General features: G+C 32.9%; 1 protein-coding gene across 1 annotated transcript; it reads right to left on the bottom strand.

Annotated features, from left to right (window-relative positions):
• LOC119835806 (sodium-dependent nutrient amino acid transporter 1-like) lies at positions 1–27,018 on the bottom strand. The gene is made up of 12 exons (XM_038360814.1): positions 26,959–27,018; positions 25,793–25,913; positions 23,837–24,009; positions 20,737–20,918; positions 19,486–19,600; positions 18,337–18,465; positions 13,752–14,075; positions 12,376–12,495; positions 5,655–5,849; positions 4,940–5,083; positions 4,262–4,390; positions 1–173 (listed from the first exon to the last, which is right to left on the bottom strand). Exons 1-12 carry the CDS (start codon positions 27,016–27,018, stop codon positions 15–17), a joined length of 1,851 nt encoding a protein of 616 aa, XP_038216742.1. The 3' UTR covers positions 1–14.

Below are 27,018 nucleotides of genomic sequence, written 5' to 3'. Positions count from 1 at the left end.
AAGCGTGATCTAATTTATATTTCCCTGTTGTCCACGACGAGGTCCACGACACTTGAAAATCTTTTTCTCGTCGCGCTGGCGTCATAAATATTTGTGATGGACGACTCCGTGCTTTCTGAACTTGGCGATTTCTTCTTAAAGATCAACGGCAAATGGTTGCATTCAAACTTCTCCTGTAAAATAATTGAATATATTTAGTGTCCTATTATCAACGTAATAGCTTTTCCCTATTTTAAGCACTTCTCTGGTCTTTTAAAATTTACAAATGTGAAAATTTTCAATAGGTATTCATTTTTATCGTTTCAATACATGCGAGAGCACATGAAAGCGACTGCCAGTCTTTGTTCGCGTCAGATAATTAATTCATCTTTTGTAAAATCCTTAATATCATTTATATTTATAAACGCTGAAGTGACTTCGTCTCTTTTTGGTTTATTTATCTGTTTATTGTATGTAATGAAATTTTATTAATGTCAAGCGTTATTCCAAAGCCTAACTTATTGAACGACGATGAGATGCTTGGCCTGCTGGTAAGATAAGATGGAGCCGGTTTTTCTATTAAATTGTCCACGTCGGGGTACATAGATTGCAGAATCACCCTTACGGTTCTAATGAGGAATGTTGAGTTGAATCGCTTCGTCCGGGCCATCGTATCGCGACATCTAGAATCTATGTACTTGGACGGCTGATGGAAGAATGGATAAACAAATCGTTCAACTCCACAGCGCGCTCTGGATGAGTTAGGTTCTGGGTATTAAAGCTTTCAAATCGTTACTCGTTTGACCAACTTTTAAACGTACCTAATGTCAATGTTTTATGTATCAACAAATAATTTAGTTTTTATTAGTTGTAATGTTGAACTGTGAAGTGTCATTAACAAAGTAAAGTATTGCTAAGAATATTACAAAATGCATATAAGATACTTACTAAAAAAACGTTTAACTGAAGTAGTAGCCGGAACAAGAATAAAATACTCCAACATGCCTTATAAAAGAAATAGTACATACAAACCACTGCTTTATCTCATTTCTATTCATTCGGTCATATTTTTCAGTTTCTAATGCACTCGGCGTGAAAATTGCAATGCTAATGGATAGCGTTCATTGCATCTACTCATCTCATCAACGATAACGACAGTTTTATATGTCTACGCTTTTACTCCTTAACATAATTTATAAAACCATTTCTCTAACTAAATAAAATAAATCCTAATATTATCTCATCTATTGTTCCCATTCTTTCACAGATAAATTGTATTGTTATTTGGTATTTTTAACACTTATTATATTATAGAATATACCCGTAATAAATCGTGATATTGAACACGCCACGCAAAATCAGCAGAATTAATTCTCTCCGACAACAGTTAGTTGTGAGTAAATAGCTTCATCAGGTTGTATTAGCACGCTTAATTATGTGCGATAGCTACGTAAATACGGCTAACTCGGGGAGGCTTAATGTATACAGTATTACAATATTTTAAAGGCGATTTATTAGCATGTTTATTATTTATTACATACTAGCTTTTTCCCGCGGTTTCGCACGCGATAAATTTGGAGTAGTCATACAACCAAATTATGTTATACATAAAAAAAAATGGTTGCCTGTAAAGTCGGTTTTACGGGCGAAGATTTTACATGACAACGTCTTTTTCTCGGTAGAATATTTATTGATATGAATATTATTAAATTGCAAAATAGGAACAAGGAATTGAATGAAAATAAGAATTGCACAAATTTTAACTACAGAAAATATTATTTGTTTACTAAAAAGACAGAGACAAAGACACAAGCACGCGCCGATTCAATGCGCCTAATTCTCTAGTGCTGCGCGCGCGGCGGACCGATCATAGTTCGGTAACGTTACCGGGAGTTACACTTTTTCATGAGTGACTCCGAGCCGCAACCTAATTTAAGACGTTGTCACGTCAAAAAAATCATCAAAATCAGTTGCGTAGTTATAAAGATTTAAGCGACTTTGTTTTATACTATGAAGTGGTTAAAGCTTTTAATTGTAATAACATATTACTTTTATTCGTGATCATGCTGATTAGAAGTTTTATTAAATGTAATAGTATAATTTATTTGCACAGAATTTAAGCGGATTATATTTGACGTTTTCCCCTCTCTTCATTTTTATAAATGAAGCTATGTACTATTTTATATTAACTTATTAGTAGTCATAATCAAACCGCGTATTGTCCTTAATTTCTTTAACCTATTATTTAAAAAAATTTCATTATCACTAAAAACTGAAACGAGTAAATCGTTATATGAGTAGTGAGAAACAATATTTTTTGTTGATTTTCATTTCTCTTCGATGTAAACACTATAAATTATTCACTTTATAAAAATTCCACGGCCTTAACCGTGACCTTTCGCCTCCATCGCAAATCACAAAGAAAGTGCACAGCATAATATTGTCACAATAACAAGATTAAGCCAATGACTGAGGCTTGGAGCACGTTTGGCGCATGTAGCCAACTAATCTGCGATAAATATTTGTACACGCTAGACTCAAAGAGTGTTTTAGTTATACATTTATTACAATTTATATACTTACACCAAACTATAAGTTTTCATTGTTATATTTTTCACGTGACATATATTTACGTACCAACCGCTACTTTCGAAACTGTTTGGTTAGTAGAGAGAATAATGTTTAAAAATCAGTTACATAATTTTGGGATTTAAGGTACAAAACATATTCAATGACATGAAATCTTGATCTTTTAATTTACATATGAAACGATATTTCAATAGCAAACTGAAGTCATGCATTTTGCATTGAGAGCACACTAGTGCAAGTCAACTATTTGTCGATCGATACCAACGCATCGTGAAACATTTACGATCAGTTAATGTTTGCCACGTGCAACTCTATGACCTTCCACTCAATATTATTGATATTGACATAAAATAAATAAAAATTGCGGAAAGTAGACCGCCACTAAAGTCAACGGAATATATCGCATCTTGGAAACGTTGTATTCACAGCATTTTATCTTTGTGGAGATATATTATTGAAAAGTAAAAGTTCCATGACTTTAAAAGAATGAAGCTACATCTTTATGTTATAAACTTACTTCAATACCAAAATACATATTAACTTCAACATTTTTAACACTAAAACAACCTTATAGTTCCAAAATTGGAGGGTTATCTAATCACAGAACAATACACACATAACAAAAAGCGACAATTCAAATATTAATTACAATAATGTAGTTTGGAAACATCGGAGTAATTACTTGAATGTATTGCCAGTGTGTACGAAGCGAGAACCGGGAACACAGTACTAACATTGGCCTGAAGTTGTAACAGTAGTAGAAACTCAGCCTGAAGGACTTGCCTTGTTTGTTCCAGCAAGAGTATTGTTAGCGAAACACTACATATTGGTTCTCTGTTGTTTATAGCCATTGTGGTAATAAGTTGTAGCAATTCGAAAGCTCTTATCAAATATGTATAGAATAATATAAATTGTTGAAAAGAGTGTCATTGAAATAAATCAACTGCTTAATTTCATATGATTCATATATTCATATGATGTAAAATTAATCAAGAATACGTAATAACAAACACTAAACATTCTAACGTTAACATTTTAAAAAGAAACATAAGTACCTACTCGGACTTAACTATATCCAATATTCAGAGCGAACTCATTGTATATTTATAAAGAACTGTCATTGTATATTCAGTGCCTTGAGGTAACATCAGGATGTGGGATGCACGTTGCACGTGTCGTTTGATCTTACCTTGGATATGTATTTTCAGCTACAGGGATAAAAGCATAGACCGTCCTTTGAATCACATTTATCCTTTCATGTACTCCCACATCCATTCTTTTATACTTGGAACTTTATTTCACGTTATAATACTTTAATATTTTATGAAATGCGTAATAGATAATACAGTTTAGTTTTCTGTGTACATTATTTCCGTTTTTTAAACAATCCCAGAGGAAAACGTTAATACGCTGTTGCTACATTAAATTACTTCAATGAAATGTAATAATATAGTAAACGTTTCAGAACAAAATATAATATAACAAATTTTAAAGTCAAATCTTGAATAAATTGTTGGCAGGAACATGCACCAATGATTTATACAAATTGAGGTAAACAGATCTTACCTGTGTTTGACGGTAATGTTTGACCGTATTATACCGTATTACCGAAACAATATAGTTAATAATAATTTAAAAATGCTTTCTTTTACAGTTAACATATTTTTAATCACCATTATTAATTTGTACTTACGGACATAACGATACAATCATGTTTGCACTGTCGATATAGAATGCTCTCGTCAAATATCTTTCTCCTCTTACGGTCGTCTGGATCCAGGGGCCCGTATTTTGGGCTACTTCTAAACATGCCCATTAAATTCTAGAAAGAAAAACATTCAAATGATACTCATGAATGTGGTGGGTGGTTACAGATGTTGAAATATGTATATATTATATACTACCGAGCAATATTAATACGGAGGTATTTATCTTGATAATAAAAATTTTGTGTTATGAAATAGGACAGCAAGTATCGGCAATAGTTCTTTTTTATGACTAGCCTTTACCGCTTACAATCAAATGAAGATGCAAGGGCCTCGAAACTGGCTAACGCAAATGGCTGGTGTAAATCGCTTATCAGATGAATCATTTCCAATTAGGTATGCATGGTGCGACTACCTAATAGTGATGGTCGGTTGTGAAGAGCCTGTATTGTTAGACAATCAAGTTTATTGGGGCACGCTGGCTATTACACGATGGATATTAGGCAATTCCACGTACTTGAAAATCTTTTAATATCCATCGGCATTCTTTTACCTTCCTAGATCTTATTATTACCATCGTCAACCCATTCTTTATCTCTTGACCCCTAAAAGCGGGTAACGCAATAATTTATAATGCTTATGACAAAATAAATTAAAACGCTTACATTTCGTAATATGTATCTGGCAATGGTCTTAATTTGAAATATTGCTACAGTAATCAGTGAAAACGCAACCCAAATAATTGCAGATATCTGCTGTTGAACATCGTTTAAAAGTCTCACTTCATTGATTTTGTTCATAATAAGTATCTGAAATGTTAATGACTTATTTTAAATATAGTTTCATAGCGTGGATTTCAGTTATTACAAAAAGAAGTTGAAAATCATTGCCTTTGTTGTATGCATAATATGCACTTTTTTGTAACTACATGTAAAGTAATAACTATACGTCTATTAACAATGTATTTATGCCTCAAAATTAAAAACTACATTTACTGAGCAATAATTAAAACATTTTAAATACTTAAAAACCTCATGATTAATATGTTTCCATCCATTACGTGTGTACCTAATATTTAATCATATGAGTGAAACAAGATGTATTATTCTAAAAGCACGCTTGAATATTTTATAGTTTTAAAAGCCTATATTAATAAACATCATAATATATTCCTCTTGTGTTTATTCATCATGTAAATAATAATTTGATGCAAAATTTTACTATCAAAATCGAAAGCATTAAAAAATAGTTTTCATGATCCACGAATCGCGGATTAGTATTCGAGGAATATATCATTTTTCCCTCTAACATGAAAATGATCTAAAAGGTCAAACGTTCGCATTCAAACACAGCACGTGTAAAAATAATTTGAATACTAACGAAAAATACAATGGGTAACAGCATCCACACGCTCCGCCAATATATAGTTGGCTTGAAACCCAACCAAAACTGAATGTCAGTTGAAAACTTTTTAACTCCGTACACCCACATGACGATGAGAACCTTGAAACCTCCCAAATAGAAGGCGGAAAGTTTGTGTCCAATTATCAACCCCTTTAATTTGCTAGTTGGTATCTGGAAGAGATCGTTCCTAAATATATAAATGGCAATTTTGACTGGTACCTATATCTTAACAGCTTGTTAACATGACGGGACAAATGTGCAGTGCACCAAGCATTATACATCTGTTTGTAGACATCAGGCCATAATATGTTCCCACTGCTGGGACACAGGCCTCTTATGAGGGTATCATCGTCATCAGCCCCTACATCTGTTTGACTAATTGATTTTCTTCAAGGAAAAGAATATGATAAGTCATGTGGATTCCCTCAACCGTGTGTTTTGTTTCTGTGTTTGTGTTAAGCTAGTTATCCATACATTTCAATTTCATTAAAACCTCATAGACTTTGGTTTAGACGTTATTGATTGCGCTCTTATTCACTCCCGCATTGTACTGAATTATATTACTTCTAAATAAAGAAGATGCTGTTTTACTCCACCTCAACTATTACTAAAAAAACAACACATTGCTTGTTGTTCAGAGTAATCAATAATTGTTATTAATTAGACTGAACAGCAACATCACTTCACAATACGTACACGTGCCTCTATTACAATATTCCATTAAAACGCAACCAATTATACAGATGTCAAGGTTTCATAACAACGGACGCGCAGTTGTTCACATGAAAAAGATTATACAGTATTTTGTTAGCGTATATTAGTTTTGCAAACTTGCCTAGCAAAAAGCTTTTAATATCCATTTAGATTAAAATAGTAAGCGTCCATCGACTTAAGCTGTAACACGTTTCAAACTTTACCCACACAACGAAACATTTGCAGTTAAAACATTGTCCCTCATATGTTTATTATGATAATAATATGATTATTAATTACGAAGTCAATACATTATGTTTAAAGTTAATAACGTTTGTTTTCCTATTATTAATTAATTAAATAGGTGGTGGCTTTTTCAATATTGGTGCTTTTAATATTATATTATGTATGGAATATTTTGGTAGAATAATATTTCAATTTAAAATTTAGCATTATGTTATATATCGCCCACGGATTCACCCGCAATGTTATATGTCAGGTCAGATTTGGGTTTACATATGGGATTTGGCATAAACAGTAGTTAATATAATAATCATAATATGAACCAACTCAACATTAAATATGACCGAAAATACAACACTGAAACTAGACTATCATTCGGAACTATTCTCAATTACAATATTGGTTGAAATACCAACCGTCATAACTGTCTATGAAAGGTAGATCGAGTAACTGCAAAACGACTGAGTGTATCATAATTAAATATTACTAAGAATTATCTAGATATTACGATAAACGAATCGAGGCTCTTCCCCGACTCTGTTGATACATAGGGAAGGTAGCAGCACTCATCCGTTTGGGGCACATTTTACGTAGGATAACAAAGACGTTCTTAATAATTGTCAGTGCAGTATGAACTACATAGTTATGAAATACGATACCATTGAATACAGACCTTATGATGACATAATTCAATGGAATCTTATTTACCGACATTGACAAAAGTTTATATATTTCTTTAATACTTGAAGAATTATAGTGTATCATAAGATCTATGGAAACAATTAGGAATGGCATAAAAAAATGCAATACGAAAAATTATAGTGATAGTTTAGAAAGATACGTAATTTCGTAAAGTAAACACACAACTGGATAGAATGTGCCAAATGATATAATATAAAAGTGTGAAATAATAAAAATAGTACAAACGCACGGGAACACCGCAAGTGCTCCAAACGTTCACCCGCGAGCGACACTTCCGCATCGGAGATACGTTCGATGCACGGTATAGAAAATATATCCAATGCGCTTCAATAAAGGAAATGCAATGAGCATTGCGAGTGTTATCAATTTACCAGTTCCCAACCATATCCCTTGTTTAGATTTGTATATGATAAAATCAGGTAAATGTTTTCTAAGAAAAAGTCCACTTGTGTCGGGGGTTGGTACTAAATAAGACTCTAAAATAATACCAAATGACAAGAATTTACTTTAAAAAAATACGTATATCACGCCAATCAGTTACGGAATTGTCGAGAAAGTAAGTGAGAGCTATCAAATAACAAAACCTAAAAAAAAACGAGTCAAATACAGTCGAATTAAGAACCTCCTTCGTTTTTATGGGCTGTATCTCTATAGTGCAGTCATGGGCAGGCTGCGGCTGGTGTCTCACTACACATTAAATTCTCTAAAGGGCCTCTGCATGTTGAATCTCTGTCCCCACGTAAGCCTTCCAAAAGACCGAGTGCTTTCCTTCTGGAGGTACCCAAGTATTATGGAGAGATAATAATAATAATAAACCCGCAGGGCACCTTGTGGCGAGGTGACGGGGAGTAGCGCCCCCGCGGTCCTTAGTTCTCCCGGGGGACGTCCCTGTCCTCACCTCCGGAATGTCTCGGTGGCAGTTCAGAGTGAACGATGACGAGGTTCAGGATCCCCCACCTCTGGCTTGCCTTAATTGGCCGGCCAGAGTGGAGTCGCGAGAGCTTTTAGCTCGAAGGGTGGATGCGAAGCATAAGAGGCGAGTGGGCACGTGATGCTGGACCCTCAGGGAGCGCGTGATCATCGTTTAAAGACCAGCGACGCCTCTCCACCCTTAGCTGCTCATGATATGTTGCCCCCTTGTCGCATTATTGTAGCGACTTATATAGGGGCCCATACAGTGAGAGGGCGAGTCACCGCCTGCCAACAAATTTTTACTTTTATTAAGTAGAAAGGCAGGTGCCATAGTTTCCCATAGTTCTCAATACCAGTCCATTTAGTATCCCATTTCATAGACCAGTTTCTAAATTTCCATATCTTGCAATAGTCCTACATCGACCGCGGACTGCCTAGGGTTGTATATCTATAGTGCAGTCATTATATTGGTAGAAACTAAAGCCTGTGTTAGTAAAAACTGCTACAGGCTTTAGAATCCCTCACATTTTTGTAACTTCAAACATATTTTGTAAATATCGAATTGGAAGCAATTCAATCCATCAAAGGCTATTATTATTTAATAATTATTATTTGAATTTATTCCAAATTTCAAAAGACACTTACTTCTCCCTACTTCTTATGATAGAATAAATACTTTAATAATATCCATTTAAGTTCCACTAAAATCCCTATATACGGCTATTGATGTTTTTCGATATTCAAGTTACATTAATAAAAAGACATCATGCCGCCTCGTTGTATATACCAAAAAGAATGAACCAAAAAAATGCTACAAAAAATTCAGCCCTATAATAAATTTATTCAGAACTCTGCCACTAAATATTCACACAGCATTCTAGAACTGCGGAATATTCATGCAATTTCAAAGATCGGTCTTCGGGTTAATACATCACCGAATAGTTCCCAACTTTACGATCGATATAATATTTAAATTTCATCTGCATTTGGCAGCAACTACGGCTCAATTCGACACGTGTATGTAACATGTGCTCTACAACACCGTGTATTGTATGCAAAATACTAAGCCAATTAGTTGAAAAATAAACCCAAAGAGCTGAGCATATACAAACCACTACAAAACACTTACTGTCAACGAGTCATGAGGCAACCACTGAAAATTATTTTAGTATCGTTGAACTGAGAGGTAGGCCTAATTACGACGTATAAACAAGTAACAAGTAGGTATTTATTTAATCTATATTGTTATATGGACCATGTGACCTTATTAAACATAAGTATAATAAATACTTATGTTTAATCTTTCCTTGTAACTGCACTATTATTAAGACGTTATGATGAACAAATTCCGCAATTATCCACTGAAAGAAACATTTAGGTCTTTACTTTTGTACTTCTATACATTTTGGGAAGCTAAACCTTTCAATAGGTTTACGAAATAAATCACTTTACAGTCAATATTTACGTACCTCCGACCACCATTTTAAATAGATGAATGGGTAAAGCTTATAGTAATTATGTTAATTTGTTTATCGCTTTTAAATGATTTTGACGTCGTTGCGATTTAGAAAATTATACCTTCAATTATAGGTACGTTTTTCTTATCTTTTTAGTGCAAAACATATATCAATATAATAAAATAAATATACGCAAGCAATACTTGTATCTATATCCTCTATCGACATGCACTATTAGTTATTTGGTGCTACAGTAGCCTCTCTGAACCAATTTTTTTTTTATTTACTTCACTTTAGACGGCTTGCACAAAGAGGTAGGATTTAGACGTTATAGATTAAAAATATTTTTAGGGCGTTCAACCAAAATAAAACTAACTGTTCTATGTGTATATATAGAACCTACTTCTATATGAAGGACTTTCCAATTGCTCCAGACCTTTAAAGTTTTCCTTACCACGAACTAGTCAAGTACGTAAAACCGAACCGAACGATTCAATGCTCATTGATTTGATTCTCAGTAAAAGCAATATGGTAAGCTCTTTCATATGAATTTCATTCGAGGAAAGCCACAATCGAGAATTTATCCGCGAAATTAATATGCAGAAAAATATTTCCACGAAACGTGGTAGCGATTTTCCCGTGTCCTTACAATGAAATATAAAGAAATGGATGATCGAAAAATTGTCTTGAATCTTGGGAAAACATTCTGTTAAAATGTATCACATATATTTGGAGACTTTTTTGTATAATGTGTATTAACATGAATTTTTCTCAGCATTTATGCAATGACCTTTAAAGCTAACATAATCGACGCCACAGATACTATACTATCGACGCTGTTGAAAAATGTACGAGTAATCTACTCGTACATTTTCTACTCGTATCTTTTAAATGACTATCTTTCTAACAAACAATAATTCGAACAACATATTGTTAATTGATTCTCGAATACACGTATAATAATTATTTATATGGTATTAATATATATTCACATATTAACATTATAGGAGATTGATTAAAACTATTTAGATTTATTCAGTCGGTTATTCTCAACGCTATGAATAAAACTTTAATAAACAGCGATATCTGTAAAATAAGAGACAAGAACACCGCCTAAACATCATACAAAATGCACAATAAACACATCCAAGCAACTTTTATTACAATGTAAGCGATGTATTTTTTTCTCCAACATATATAAACAAGGGTAGTAAATATGTGAGCAGTTACCTTCTCTCTGTATTCAAGGTCACACTGTCGGGTTGTGCCTCTGTGCAAGGAGTATATTCTATCTCGGCGCTGAGGCCCATCCAATGAATTTTTCGTATACTTACGACTGAATTGTTTATGCCATTTGAATTGTTAAAGGAAACGGGAGTTTCACGTATGTTAATATGGAACGACACCGAAAAATGTACATACAATTCTGTGGAAAAACGTACTGAGACATAATTGCGAATCCGATTTTAATACACGTATAAATAAGGTTTTAATCGCCTTAAAAATGTTTTAAATTATATTAAGTACCACTATTATGTACATATTTGAAAATTGTTGTTATTCTTATCTGGTATTATAAAAATTAGTTGTTTATAGTTGTGTATTATGTACTTAAATTTTGATAACAGTATAATATTGCATAACAACCTAGAGCTAGTTTTTTGAACCACTTAATCGCAGCCACGGCGGCAGAAGCGGGGCTATATAATATATAGTATAGTATATATACTACAAAAACAACTAAAATTTTACAGTTCTACACATTCCTGAATTAAAAAAAAAAACAAAAACTTCACTCCAATAGAAGAATCTATAAAATGCACGGTGCAAATTAAATCGCATGCGATAGCGCTGATAACGATATAATGCGCTATGAAAGGCAGTTCCACGTTTCACTGTTCCTGTCACGTGCAACACGAAGCTTTGCTATTGTGAAATTGAGATAGCAATGGATAACTGACGTTAACTTTATTTAGGCTCGAGATTTCAATGTACCCATCACATGAACCTAGTTAGGGCTGGCACTTGGAATTGTAATGGATGAAAATTACCAATATCATTATCTAGAATAATAGAATGTTATGAATCAATATCAGTTTTGTATTGGGCTTAAAAATAATCATCAAATAAGTATAGCTTGATGTTTGTGATCTTTGCTCGCAGGCAATTGAGTAGGTAACATTTTATTTATTTGACATACTTACGTCATATTCGATAGCGATGATCTATGAAAAATGTCACTTTTTAGAAATATGTCTGTTGTTTGTGTCTTTAGATATAGAAATTACATTTTAAATTTGTCACTGTAGAGAGAGAGAGAGAGAGAGAGGGGAGAGAGGGAGAGAGAAATATTTTAGTAACATGACATCATGATTCAAATATGGCCGAGCTTAATGATTTTTGGGTTTTTGATTAATGATATAATGTAATAATAATAATTGATGTATACATAAGTTTATACTGTTACATACAATACACTCAAACTCTTCAATGTTTTTCACGTTAAATTCTTAGTAATTTCTTCATTATTAACTTTGTATGTTCCAATCAAGGCACTAACAACGACGCAATGTTGTTGATAAATAACACAAGACTGATGGCACATCGGCCGGTGTACATTACCTATCATAAATCTGTATTGCAACTCACGTCATCCAGACATTCGAGAATGTTCCATCAATTATACGTACCACGGTCAAGGGCAGCGAGAAAGTGAAACCGAAGAAGCATAATATTCCGATGATGTATATGTACTTTACTGAACGAAATTCGTTATGAAGCAACTTTGATATCGTCAGCGTCATCATCGCCTGTAAAATACTAAGAATAAATAATGTAAACAATGTCCATGAAATAGCCATGGGTTTAGTAGGTTTTAATATAGTGCCTAGGCTATTAATGAAACGGCTGTCCTATCCTTTTTAAGTTACCTGGCTACGACTCGCGTATGCATACAGCGGTTAAGATAATTGGAGAAGGTTGATTATTATTTTCATTTTGAAATCCGGTACATTATACGTAATGTTATTCATATGATTATTGCAATTTATATTATAAGGCACTCTAAAACAATTCCTTTATTTACCATATGTTGATATTTTAATATTGCCTAATAATTTGTAATATTATACAGAACTTTGTAATTAAATATTTATTATGGCTGTAACATGTATTGTATTAATTAGCTTATACAATTCAAGCATCAAATTCTCCACGTGTGTTTGGTCCGGTTTTGAGATACATAATTTACCACTTATGTATTCAAAACAGGACAAAGCTCAATTGGGTGAACATGCATCGAATGAAGAGTAACCAGACCAGAAGGACCAGAAGACAGCAAATTGAATACCTGAACGAAACAATAAACGTCACACTCCTTATGTTTCTTTCTTATGTAAGGTAATAAGGTTAAGGTTTAATTAAGACACTATTTCTGTAACTCGGTGAATCACGTGTCATGAATAGATTGTCACGGTATGTAAGAAATTCTAATGAAAGCAAACTTTATAAATCTCTTTTTCAAAATCAAACCGATTTTTCATATAAAAAAGACACCTAACACAAAAATGTTAAGCTAAAACATTTAGATAATTTATCAAATTTTTATTGATACGCCTCAGGTTGGAAAAGGGAATTAGATACAATTTTATTTAGTTACATAAAGCTAGAACACTCCCATGTAAATCATATTGTTATTGTATGTGGTAGTCGAGCACGCTTCGGCACGAATTGGGCCAGCTCGCACCGGGGAAGTACCACACCCCCACAGAAGACCGGCGTGAAATAGCATTCTGCTGTGTTTCGTTCGGTGAGTGGGGGAGCCGGAGGCCCATATCCTTTTCCTTCCCCTTCCCAGTCCTTTCCTTTATTCCTTTACCCTAATCCTTTCTTAATCCCTTCCTAATTTAAAGTCTGCAATCCATTTGTAGAGGCGTAAGGTCTCCAATCGACCTTACGCCTCTACAAATGTCCATGGGCGGTGGTAGCCCTTACCTTCAGGCGTCCCACCAGCTCCGTTGCCGACTGTGACATTAAATTTGCAAGAAATCCGATAGCAGTTACTCACCAAGCCCGGCACCAACGCCACGGTCAAGTTCATATAAACGTACAAAACATACATCTTATGTATTTCCATGAACTCGATGCTGAGGGGTATCATCACAAAAAACAAGTAATGGGGGGTGACCGCGATTTTGACCTCGATGCAGCTTGAAAGCGCTATATACAACGCTCGTATTATTAGCGATCTAGCGAACGCAATCGCTGTAGCGACAATGGCGTATATAACAACCGTTGTGTCGATCATTGTGTATGGCGACATGGTACCAAAGTCGTAGACTCCAATTAGTCCAACGCTGAACAACTCATTCGGCCGGTTCATAGATGACGGCTGGAAGTTAAATTCACATATGAATACATATTATATTGCAATTTGCTATTTTGATGCAATGTTACTTTTAGGGTATGCCTTGTTGAGTCTTCAATAGGCGACATACCGAATTGGTGGTAGTTTAAAAAATAACTGATGATAAATTATTTAACGAATGCATAATATACACGTATAAGAAAAAAATTTGAAGTACACACGAATTAAGAGAACAATATCTTAAAATACATCGCTTAATTAAATTAAATTGTACTATTGTACATAATGGAAAAATATGAAAGCATTAGTGTTCATTGAACGTAATTTTTTTTTATTAAAGCTGTGATAGAGTAGCAAAAGTTATGACATTCGTTCATTGATTGTTGCCAGATGCCAAAGAGATGTTTGTAAAATAATTTCAAACTAGATAATAATAATAACTCTTAACCGATCACGTTTTATACTAATAAGTTCACGAAAAATAGTTTTCACCGATGCCTGCGGTTAAAATAAGGTTTCAACTTATTTTTAGGCAAAAGTGATTGAGTTATGGCTATAAGATATATATTATAGAAGAGACTGGCTGAAAAGACTCCCTAATAGCCTTATAGTTTCTGACAGAAACTTTTCTTACATTATTCTTCTATACCACAAATCTGTCTGTTGATTTATAAAGGTCATATCTAATATCTAGAAGTTGAAAAACCGGCCATTATAATATAAATATTTTATAAGATTTTCACGTGACAAATTTATAAATATTTGATACCTACATTTTACTTGTTGTTGTTCTAAGATATATGAAAGTTTTTATCATACTTTTCTTTCAAAATATAAAGAAAATAATTAGATATTTTCTTTATATTTTAGTGCCAAGTAAAGATATGTGTAAAATCTTTACTTCTTGTTGGATGTGTGTTTTAAAGTATTACATTTATTTTATTTACGTATGGCAGTGTTCCATCTAATATTGTAATTTTCATAATTCTTGTAACTTCACAACACATTTGCTCTTTCTATATGTATCATTTGTATTGTAGCTTTCGATAATAAATAACAGAGACACATCATCGTAACCAACAATTGAATAAAACCGTTTTTAAATGTAATTATCCAATTCTAGTCAATGAAACTAACGTTATGAACGTATCGAAAATCAACCTTATCGATACTGCTTAGAGGTGCATTGAAAAAACTAAGAACCAAAAGCAAGAATTTTTTAAATAAACTCTACCTTATTCTGATCCATTAAAGTTGGAATTATAAATTACAAGCGAAACAATACATTATAGTCTACCAAAACCTCATATTGTGAAGACTTTTAGCCAGGACAGTTTTTGGACGCTAATTGTGTACCGAGTTTATGTGAAAAAATGTAATCATATTTTATTATTCAGATTCAGATCGGATCTTGTAGCAAGACTCACCTGAGCACCTTTATAACTTACGGATGGTTAACCCATTTTTTAATTAGAACAGTCAGTATAAATGAATATTTCTCAGCATAATACAAGACCGTTGCCCTATTTTAACGAAACCGCAACATAAAATTAACCTATTTAAAAGCCTCAGTGAGTTACTTTGTGTCAAGAGGTGATACGATTTTACGTTTATGAAAAGCTGTGGTTGAGGCAGTATAGTAATTATTATGGAGATTTTTATGTATAAAATATTTTTCGAAATAGCCGGGTAACGTTTTACACTAAATTCTTCGATAAACGAACGAGAGAGGATTCAAAATATAACGCAATGCATAAACTTTATAGCATTTTAATGAACAAAAACTTATACGTATAACATTACAATTTATTTCATTCTTTCAAGTCGCAATTATTCGTATTATTCGTAACTCTCTTCGATCATTGTGAAGTGACAAGAAAAAAAAACGTGTTTAAAATTATTACAAATATTATAATCTTTTAGGTGATAGGCATATCAGATACAAAAAATTAATAGTATGAATTATGTAAAGAATTTTTAACGTTAGATAGGAACTAGAAACTAGACAAAGCATTATCGCTCGTTAGAGTCAATGCAATGCAACGCTTGCTTCATTACCACTTCAGAGTTTCAAAGCGAACGTATATAATTGAACTTGGTTCTTAATCAAACAGCGCCGTTCTCAAAGGTACAGAAATTTGCAGTTTATCAGGTAATTGGACGGTTTTAATGGCACGTGTATGCAAGAGCTTATATATAAGAGGTTTGGACAATTCAACATTAAAATATAAAACAGCTTATTGGGAAAAGTGGTTTAAGATGCTTCATCAAAATGTTCTGAATGTTCTGTCTTCTTTTTTAATGCGGTTTAATTTTATATTTTAAATTAACCAAACTAAAAAAGTTTATATTTATAATTACAAAAGTGGCATTACGGTATAGTTATTAACTAGTAAATAGCAGAATGATAATGACATAAAAAAGTACAAGCAATCACGGTAAAACATGTCTTCATTATTTTCCTAAGAACACAACGTAATAAAACAGTAAGCAATTCCCCAAGAAAAATGGCACAATCTAGGTTAGCTTCAAGCTTGTAAAATCGTTTTCACTACAGAGTGACCTTAACCTAGGATTTTCCGTTTTATTAAAAGGATCGTCTTTATTAAGCCCCCGCTGTGAAAACATTTTAAAGGAAATTTAAATTAATATATAACGTGCGAAGGCGTATTTTCCTGGAATAACCTGCAGTTCTTTGTTATACGAGAGCAAGGTTGAAAATACGTTTATTATGTAAACAAACTATCACGGGAGGCGTTAAGCTGCACGCTGCACTTGAAATATAAACTTGCAATATAAACAAGGCAGCGTCTTTCCAGCCATTGATTTTTCCATTAATTTAATAGACTTTGTACATTACGCAATGCTTTTCCAGCCCTGACATCTTCTATTTTCCTCGATGTCGATTATATATTACGAAGTTTTATGAAATATCTATAGGAAGCTTGTCACGGTATCTAAGAACGCGTTAATCGACTCCGAATAAATACAGTACATCTTTCATCATTCATCATATATAAATACATTTTTTTAGGTATTTATACTATGAGATTCAGGACTGATTTATTCAAATTTTCAATCCTTTTCAACCGTATTCGTAATAAAATAATCTTTAATTTAAATTTAATTTGTCATCCCGACGGATGTAATGTTTATAAAAAGTAAGTTTTTCATTGTTAGTTAACCACATTTTCAACTGGAATTGTTTAGGCAACCGAAGTGCTATATATTTATTGACATATTTCTTATGTAATAAAATACTTTTCATCCATGAAACAGCTGGGTAGAGGTCGGTATAGATACTAATCCTAAACTATTATTACACATTATGTTATACATATTTACAGTATCATACATCTGTGTTTACCGCATAGACAAATGCATTAAGATTAATGGTATATTTGTATCCATATACTCGTCACGGACGAATGCTAACAAGCACCCGTAGCCCCTTCAATTAAGTGGCTCGACGGAACACAGTGGAGTTTTAGTCGGTAGGAATCCGACATAACCCAAGACCTTTTCCCCGGGGGCTGTGGGTATCTATGCGAGATTTCCCCACTTTAAAAAAAAATCCATATACTCGGAATACATACAGCTCATACGTGGAAACTACCTCAACCGGTTAACACAAAAACAACACTGATATTCGGCCAATGGAATTAATCTGTATATGAGCTGAAATACTGATACAATTTATCGATTACGCTTCAATTATCCAATTTCCAATGAAAACACGAATTTAACGTGACTTCTGGTAATTTATCAATATTGACAGCTGTACTGGCTACGTTAAACATTGGCTATTTGTTTACGGACTCAGTATGGAATTTGAGATTTCAAGTTCATTGAATGGTGCTCGCGTTTGCAAGGTTTTTATTTAAAATTTTTACATGCATTTGTATGTATAAAATACGCACTTATAACTAAACAACGGCTATACTAAATCGTAATCTTGTTCGTCGTGTGACGGTTTAGTCTCCTTTTGGGATACGATAATGGCAGTTAATAATTTGATAATTTTACAAGAATCTATTTGGAATCTACCAAATTTTTTTGTAAGTGGTTTTATGTTCCACCTGTTTGTCCTTAATTTTTTTGTGTTAAATACAAACGTGCATGATTGTAAAGAAGTAAATTGATTTTTTTAGGCGAAATAAATTTAATCAGTACCATTGATAGGTATCCCCTCTTGGGTTAAGGCCTTACCCGATCCATTTGTTTGTATACTTATAACAATTATGTACTTGATATGAATATTAAATAACAATTCAAAATTACTCACGTATTTCTTTTTAGCATCGGTTAAATCCATTATCTGGTAGAACGCTGTGGTCGTGTAGGTTGAAAACAAAAGGACAATCACTATAAATAACGTCGAGAACGTTCCCCAAAGAAATGTAAATTTGAAAAGCTGAAAATTGGATGTATTCGTTAATTGAAATAAAGCAAATAAATTTGTTCATCTTTTTTTAGTTTTACTTAATAATGAAAAGTTCTTATATTACTGAAATATCTAAAACGTTCACAGACATTTTAAGTTTTTAGGCGTCTGTTAAACCACACGGCCCACGGCCAGTGTCTTCCATTATTGACGGCTTTTTTTTAATATATTATCTACAATATAATCAGCTATGAGAAAATGCCATGTTATAAATTGAAGCTAAGCCTTTAGCATTAGCAACCTGTTGTAAGTAAGATGTATACCGTCTCGAGCACGTACATCTTGAACGAGTGCTCGTTTAGCCTCAACTCGTAAAGAGGTGAAAAATGCTTAAAAGTTAATTATCCGTGGGTGTTTTATAGGCCTAATTCATCGCTATTAGTCCCACAGATTATAAAAGAATAAATTACAAAAGAAGATAAGACCTTCTTTTGTAATTTATTCTTTTTTCCCCTCTTATTTTTTGACTATGGAATCGATCTTAGAATGTTACTCCATTTTGTATTGCAAGTTAAAAATATATTTTACGAGCTGTAGGTTTCATTTCTTACTATCCACATTCTATGTCGAGGTTATAAATTCTACACCGTTTCTCGCATGACCTAAGATTCCTGGATTCCATTCACCGAGCTCACTTTAACCGTTAACATTTTTAGAATTTCCTTATATCAGATATATTTATATCAAGTTACTATGACCTAGGGATTCTATTGAAATCTATTTGTGCTTTAACAGTATTGGAATTATTTTTAACAGCCGCTTGATCCACTGTAGCCTGTTGATCAAATTGTCTTGTTAGACATAATAATCAACATAAGTACAGACTTACAAATTACTTTTTAAATTAAAAATATTTGACAACAACAAGTAACAAACAGAGTTATCTATCTATTAAAGTCAAGTCATAACAATGTCAATTAAAACAATATATAACTACTCGCTGCACATAAATGTGTAAAAATATCACAAATGATACAACACAAAATGTACCTTTAATAGAGCACTATCCGTGATTGAAGCGATAAAGAAATTAGACAACCACACGATTGCAATCAGAAAGAATCTCGATGAAAGGCTGTTCCGATCGAAATTCACAAACATTCGACTGCAAACATAAGACAGTATTTTTAATTTTTAGTTTTATAGCATTTAAATGCTTTATAAATGAGAAATTTTTAAAGAATAGAAAAAAAATTGATAACGAGGCGGGATTCCAACCCGCGTTTTTTTGACAAACTGTGGCAACAACCGTGGTTTTCTATTCTTTCAAAATTTCTCATAAGATAGTATTACTTTCATTTTTTTAATTTATATTCTTTAAGTGTTAAATAGTATATAAAACAATTCTACGGGAATGTACGGGACTACAAATACAAAACTACAAAAAAGCGTACCCAGGTAGCGGTCGGGTTGTGGGGATAACATACCATTATTTGCCGCAGCTTGATTAAAGAAGAAAAAAAAAACATCTATCTATTCGGGCAGTTTTTTTAAATCGATTACGTCATCTTAAGTTTATCACTCACACTTACTTTAACGTAAAAACAGATAAACATACAAAAACAATTAATCAATCTCCATTAATATTTGTAATGAATAATAATTAACATTGCGGCAAAATCATACTTGTACAATGCAGTGCTTTCCCCAAAATTGAAGCAATCAAAACCTCAATCTATTCCGTAAAAAGCTCCAAATTAAACCGAATCTCTGAATGCAATTCCTCCACATCTCTGTCACTTTTGAACCTTATATATTAATCCGCATTTTACAGTAACGAGATTTCACGTTCAAAGTTTCAAACCCTCAAACGACCTCAACTTCCACGGAAATTATTAACGGGTATCTTTTCAAGAGACTTTTTCAAATGGATTTATCAAATGGATTTTCCGTCTGCACATTTTCGCTTTTTAAAGGGATGAATTTGCGTCGCTCACGCTGCGGAATTTAACTTCGCGATTTAAAGGTCGAGCTATTTCAATTGATCTCGTAATACTCTACAATACGATAACTGAGAGCATTTCAAAACTAATACAGTACTCTCGTTGAATGGCTTCTACTTATAGGCTTTGATACTCAATAGCAAATAGTTTTAAACTTTGCTGAGATATTTTCAAACGACTAGCGAGTTTAAAATTAATGTATCGTTGGCAAAATATTCAACTGTAATTTATTATTACTGATTCAACTAGAAGACATATAAATATCCATTTCAACGGCAGAATAGCTAAAAAATCTTACTCATAGTGAAAATGCACTGATGTAGTTCTGATATTGGTCATGTTTTTGGCATTGCATCTCATGAATATATCCTCTGATGGTATACACGATCGATCAGCGCCTCGATGACAGGACATCCAGCTGGGTTCTGTGGGCAGGCTGACCACCAGGTACCGAAGGGAGTCAGCCAAACTTGTCGCATTCTATCAGAAAATGGTACTTATCATACCGCAACATCGTTCGATGCGAGCCAATTAAGAATATTAGGTACTGTCAAAATACTGTGTTGTTCCGCAATGCTTTCGAACTTCATCCCAAAAGTGTAAAGTGTACAAAAAAATATACGAAGACTCGCACACGGCCTTTTTTTAATAAAATCTTGTAGATATTAATAAAATTCAAGAATTTTCCTGACTACTATACTAAATTGTCATCTATATCCTATCGCAAGCGCGTTCCCATTCATAGTTGGCTCCTATAGCATATGACTATAAATACATTAATTGTTTTATTTATCGAAGAATATAAATAATAATATATAAAACTAAAATTTACCAAACACAGCTACACTAATCGAATATCTTATTTCGCATCGTTTCTCACTCAATATAAAAACGTAAACACGGGTTGGCTGCTACGTTTTAAAGGTCAACATAAAGCACACTATATTGTGTTGACATAAATCCTTGCTGTCACTAGCGAGGGTTAATAAACAGCTGATGTACACAAGTTCACGCCGTGACGTCATAAGCTCGTGTCGGGAGCACTTTCCCTTACAACTGTTAGAACTAAATGCGATAACAATTTCAATGCCGCCAGCCATACAATGAGGCCTTGTTAGAGAAACGCATCTTGACTTTGAAGTGTTCATTGAATAAGAGATCTCGAAGACTGTAATAATTCTTGGGAGAATTATTTTTCCAATTGTCATTTGATTGATTTATATCTCTAAAAAATTAAGTAGTATTATGTTATTATTTAAGACAGCTAAACGAACTTTAACAACTTTAAATTTTCATTGAATTTAATTAACTAAATAGAAGCTAGACTGATGGATGATCATTAAAAAAAAAACCTTACCAAAAATGGCTACTCGCAAGGAGCTGGGCAAGCGCAAGCCACCCAGTTTAAAATATATGTAAGTAATAGCTTCCAATGAGGAACTATGAAAGAAAGACACTACTATCAAGCACAGGAACAACGTAATGTTATAGTCATGATCGTTTAAAGTAAGATTTTTCATACCTACTTACACTGCTGTCTAGGTAAAAGGTAGGTTTTTCTAGCCTCAATTCAATTACTGTGTATGTCAACAAATTTTGATTTTGTCTTACCTAGACAATTTAAGATACTAAAATCCCTTATCAGGTACAAAAACCTACACAAAAAATACATCCCTAAAATTCATGCAAAATCAATCAGTGAAAGAAGATTGTATAACATCTTTTTAATACGCCAGCATTCAAATGATAAAATTCATACAACTAATATCCTTACGGATGTTAATATTACCCGCATTTACGTTTCCGTGTATTCATTTAATCATATTCAATATAAATGAAATGAGCATTGAAAGGAAGCGAAAATTAAATGTACTCGTATTTACATGAAAACATTTTCAATGCGAGACTAAATGCCAATGTCAGAGGTTAACGTAGCGACCGTGGCGCAATGTTTATACTGAATTCTGACTTCGTGGAACTGAGAATGCACGATATTTTATGAACTGTTGGGATCGTTAATAAGACAATTGCGACACATTTAAATGTTAAAGAGAAGCGATACTTTTTTTGTCTTTAAGTACTACTTTCTAGTGACTCGATTCTACACGCGTGTAACCTACATCTTACCCTATGGCCTACATTAACGAATTTTTTATACATATGACTAAAGGTATCTGCTTATAATGTAATCAATCCATTTTCTTTTCTTCAAGTCTTGTTTAAATTGCGAATTGAGATTCCACTTAGTTATATTGAAATAACAAAATGTTACATGTTTTTTTTTTAAAGTCTTATAGGTAAGCTCCAAGAAATCTCTTTTCAAGCCACAAACTACTCATTTTTTACTTTTTATTATTAGGTTTGAATAGTCCATGTCCATGATAAGTCGTTATTTATTTCGTTTGCAAACATCACGGTACTATATTTTTTGTATCAGAAACCTCAACCGCCTTCAAACTGTTAAAACTATAATAAATTTAAACAGCTCAACATTGGAAGCACCAACTCTCAAAGAAATAAAGAATCGTAATAATCGGTTCACCAAGTATTGAAAAAAAAATACAACCGAATGGATTAACTCTTGCTTTTTTTGAAGCCAGTCGAAAAAAATAGCAGCTAAAAGTAAAAGTATTATTTACAAGAGCACAACAGGTTTTCCCAACAGCGATTAAATGTTTCACAGCCTTCAAAGCTAATCCGAAGCGCTTGCAATCATTCCCTCGTTGCTCAATTTGTTGAAGATCAAAGGAAAGAGACAAATTGCATGGTACCCGTGTAGCACCGAGCTGTTTGACACAATAACATCTGCTTTGACTAATTCTGTTTACTTCCAATTGCAATAACCACGTGGAAAATATTAAAACGCAAAATAAGCAAAGGTTCTTAATTCGTTTGTATTTTTTTGTGTTGGTTTTGTTACTTGATAACTCCGTGGTTTTTCAACCGATTGACTAGATTCATTTTGTGTTTGATAGGAATTTGTTGTGTTTTTGTCCTCTTATAGGTTCTCGAGTGATACAGAAGGTACAGTTTTTGTCCAAAAAATTATTTGGTTCCAGAGAGTTTAAAAAAGAAGATTAATTTTATATAAAACATTAATTAAATTTTAACTTTGGCTGTACGTATTTATAAATATTTTTATTATAATTATGGCATGTAGATGTTCCTTGCATGTATCCTAAAAACGTCTGAAGGCCCATATCCTATTAGACTATAAAGTACTAAATTTAAGAGTACAGAAAAGTGTGCAAGACCGTTAGTGCTTCCGTTTATCCATCTCGCAAAATGTTACGTTTGAAATATAAAATGTATAATTTGATTACATTATCGTGCATAGAACAAAGAAGAAAAATAACAAAGAAATACGAGTATAAGAAATAGTAAGATAGGATACTCACTATGAGAGCCCAAAACGCCGTTTGCAAGAGAATACCAAACGACACGCCTCTAAGCAAAGGATTCAAGGTTTCATGTGTATCCAATTTCCTCGTGTACTGCTTTATGAAGAAGTCCATAAACATGTAGGCCATTCCTATTGTTACGGCACTGTGTATAAATTCCACAAGCGTCACTGCAATTATATTTTATCTAGGTAGCAATAAAACTAAATAATAAATGAAATTTTATAGAATTAATGTGCATACAAGTCTTTAAAATTACAATATAAATAATATTATAGTACATTCATCGTCTTACGTAGTTTTGTGGTTAGGCGTTAAACCACAAAATACTTAAAGTACTTAAAGGAAAAATTCGGTAAAAAACAAAGCATTATTTTGAAAAATCAACATAGTATACAGATTCTATAGAAAATCTATATTTAATGTAATCATCTATCCAATATCCATATTGACACACATATATTAAATTATTTAATAGAAAAAAGAAAGAAAGCAAATCTGAATATACAATAAATATTTATATGACTGCTCGATTTAATTACAAGCAGAACTTTAGGATTCTGATAAGCTTCAACATCCACTTGAGAAAAAACATCGAGCATTGGTCGTATTTAGAAATCAAACTGCTCTTTGATCACGGCTATTTGATGTTATTTGATGTTTTCTTACAGCCTGGTTTTAATATTAACGGTCGCATTGGTATAATGTTCTGAGCAAAAGCGACTGACAAGACAATGACTTATAAATAGGGAAACGAAAATAGTATAAAAATAAGCATTATTATCATTCATTTATTAAGTATAAAAGTTTCAAGTCCTAACAAACGATACTGTACTGGGAATTTTTTTCATATACGGTAGTTTACTCTAACTGGAACAATAAATGTTACATTTTGACATATCGCATTGTTTTCTTCATTTTATCCGAGAATTGGTGTATCCGTTTCCGATATTAGTTTTCCTTCCTCCATAACATAGCTTACTAGTTCCGGGAACTCTGTTGCCGATCCGACCACAATTTCCTTTCAATCGGAAGATTAAAATGGATCGATATATCTCATTTCTGAGGTAAATTACATTCCTGATTGAAAATTACGAAACTCAACCAATATTAATGGGCGGTTTAAATAACAACCTAATAGATATATCAGTAAAACTGATAATCATTTACAGGCAAGGCAAGTTATGAAAGTTATGAAAATGATCTTAATATTTGTACAATGTCCATGACATCTTGAATTGCAGTGAAAAGCGGCTCTTGTCTGAAGTTGTTATTATTTCAAACTTCTCAGACTTGAAGTGCTCTATAAATTCTTCTGAATGAGATCTTGCATTTAAGTGCAGAATTCTTGATAGAACTTAAGAAATATTTACATTGTAGCGCTATTGTAAGACGTGCAAAGCGAAATTGTTTATCTTTTAACCTACCAATTTATCAAATGATATAGTTTTTAAATTATTTTTTCCATACTATATGCATTATTTTCTTCTTTAAACTCTCCCATTTTATAAGAAATATTTTAAGTTGGTGTATTAAAATGGGAAAATAAATCGAAGTTCAACTGCACGTGCTTTAATCGCCCTCCGCATACAGTAAAGTACTGGATAATTGCTCAGGAATATCCATTTCACTCGCTTCAAAACGTGTCGAGTTTTGGAGAAGTAAATACACGAGGGAATACACGAGCAATTCGAGCGTTTGAGCCGGATTTTAGATATATTAATCTGTATGTATTAAACGAATAGTATACATTTTCATTGAATTTCAATTTCATATTTTATCAGTACCGAAGTTGCGATTTAAAATTTATTCCATATGCATATACTATTTTAAAACCACTATTTCTAGAACTGCAAATTGCGAATTATCTTATAAATGTTTCTATACATAAAGCTTTTATGAATCTAAAATACTTCAAATAAATTAAATACTTAATTAATTTAACAAACTTACTGTTTTCAACAACCACTCGCGAAAATATATCGAAATTGAAGATGGACGAGGAACAAGCGTAAGCCAGATACACAAACTTTTTGATGCTGTCCCATCTGAAGTGTGCGTCCGGGTTAAATTCCTTGAAAAAACAATTATTATATCATTATTGTTGAAACAACAAAAGGCTAATTAAGTTAATGTAATAATTTTAGTGTATTTTTTTTTTCTTTTTTTATCTGACGAATTCTATAGGATACTAGCTGCACCCGGCAAACGCTGTTCTGCCTTACTCTTATCATTTAGGGGTATGAAAAATAGATGTTGGCCGATTCTCATAGATACCGGATAAGCACAAAAAATTTCAGTCGGAGGAGTATGGCAACGAAAACTGTGACATGAGAATTTTATATATTAGATAGAATTTATCTAAAGGAACTAATTTATTCTATCAAACGGGCATATACACACTAATCTACGATACAGACTTCCTCTTGGTACAGTGGTTACATACGAGCATAGAACCGAGGGCTCCTGGATTCCCGGTGACTCACAAAAAAAAGATTTCAGTCAGGACACTGAAGGCCTACTTGACCTTAATAAAAATCGATATAACATGTATAGAGCATTTGCCCCATATCTACAAAAAGGGAAACGGGACTTGACTTTTTTACTTATCTAAATCTAAACCACGACACCTATCGAGATCCTAAATCATTTTATTTTTATTAATTGTTAATTTTTGTAGCTTCTTAATGAACGTTGTAGGTACTTATTACAATTACGTTATATCCATCGAGGTTGTAAAAACGCCGAAAGTGGTTGAATAAAATGTTTTTTTTATTTTGTATTTTTAAAATAATGTTTTTGTGTTATCTATATATATAAAATTCTCGTGTCACAGTTTTCGTTGCCATACTCCTCCGAAACGGCTTGACCGATTCCTCTGAAATTTGGTAAGCATATTGGGTAGGTCTGAGAATCGGCCAACATCTATTTTTTATCCCGATATTCCTACGGGATACGGACTTACGCGGGTGAAACAGCGGGGCGCAGCTAGTTGTACTATATATTTTCACGTAAAACTGTGGATCTAAGAATACTATAAAAATATAATAGAATACTCACTCTGTTTAATTATATTCAATTAATAAATTAATGTATGGAGTATACATTACTTTACTTACATTTTTATCGCTTAAAGATGTAGATGTGCTGGTTGTCAGGTCTATAATATTCTGCCGCAT

This window comes from Zerene cesonia, chromosome Z (assembly GCF_012273895.1).
Source record: "Zerene cesonia ecotype Mississippi chromosome Z, Zerene_cesonia_1.1, whole genome shotgun sequence".
Lineage (NCBI taxonomy): Eukaryota > Metazoa > Arthropoda > Insecta > Lepidoptera > Pieridae > Zerene > Zerene cesonia.
The sequence above is the reverse complement of the archived record's forward strand: the minus strand, read 5'-3'. Positions and strand labels throughout refer to the sequence as shown.

Coding starts and splice junctions, on each gene's coding strand:
- LOC119835806 (XM_038360814.1), bottom strand. CDS start 27,018: ATGCGGCAGAATATTATAGACCTGACAACCAGCACATCTACATCTTTA. Junction 25,914..26,958: donor CATCTTTAAGCGATAAAAAT/GTAAGTAAAGTA, acceptor TGTTTTTTCAAG/GAATTTAACCCGGACGCACA. Junction 18,466..19,485: donor CGGATAGTGCTCTATTAAAG/GTACATTTTGTG, acceptor TCCAATTTTCAG/CTTTTCAAATTTACATTTCT.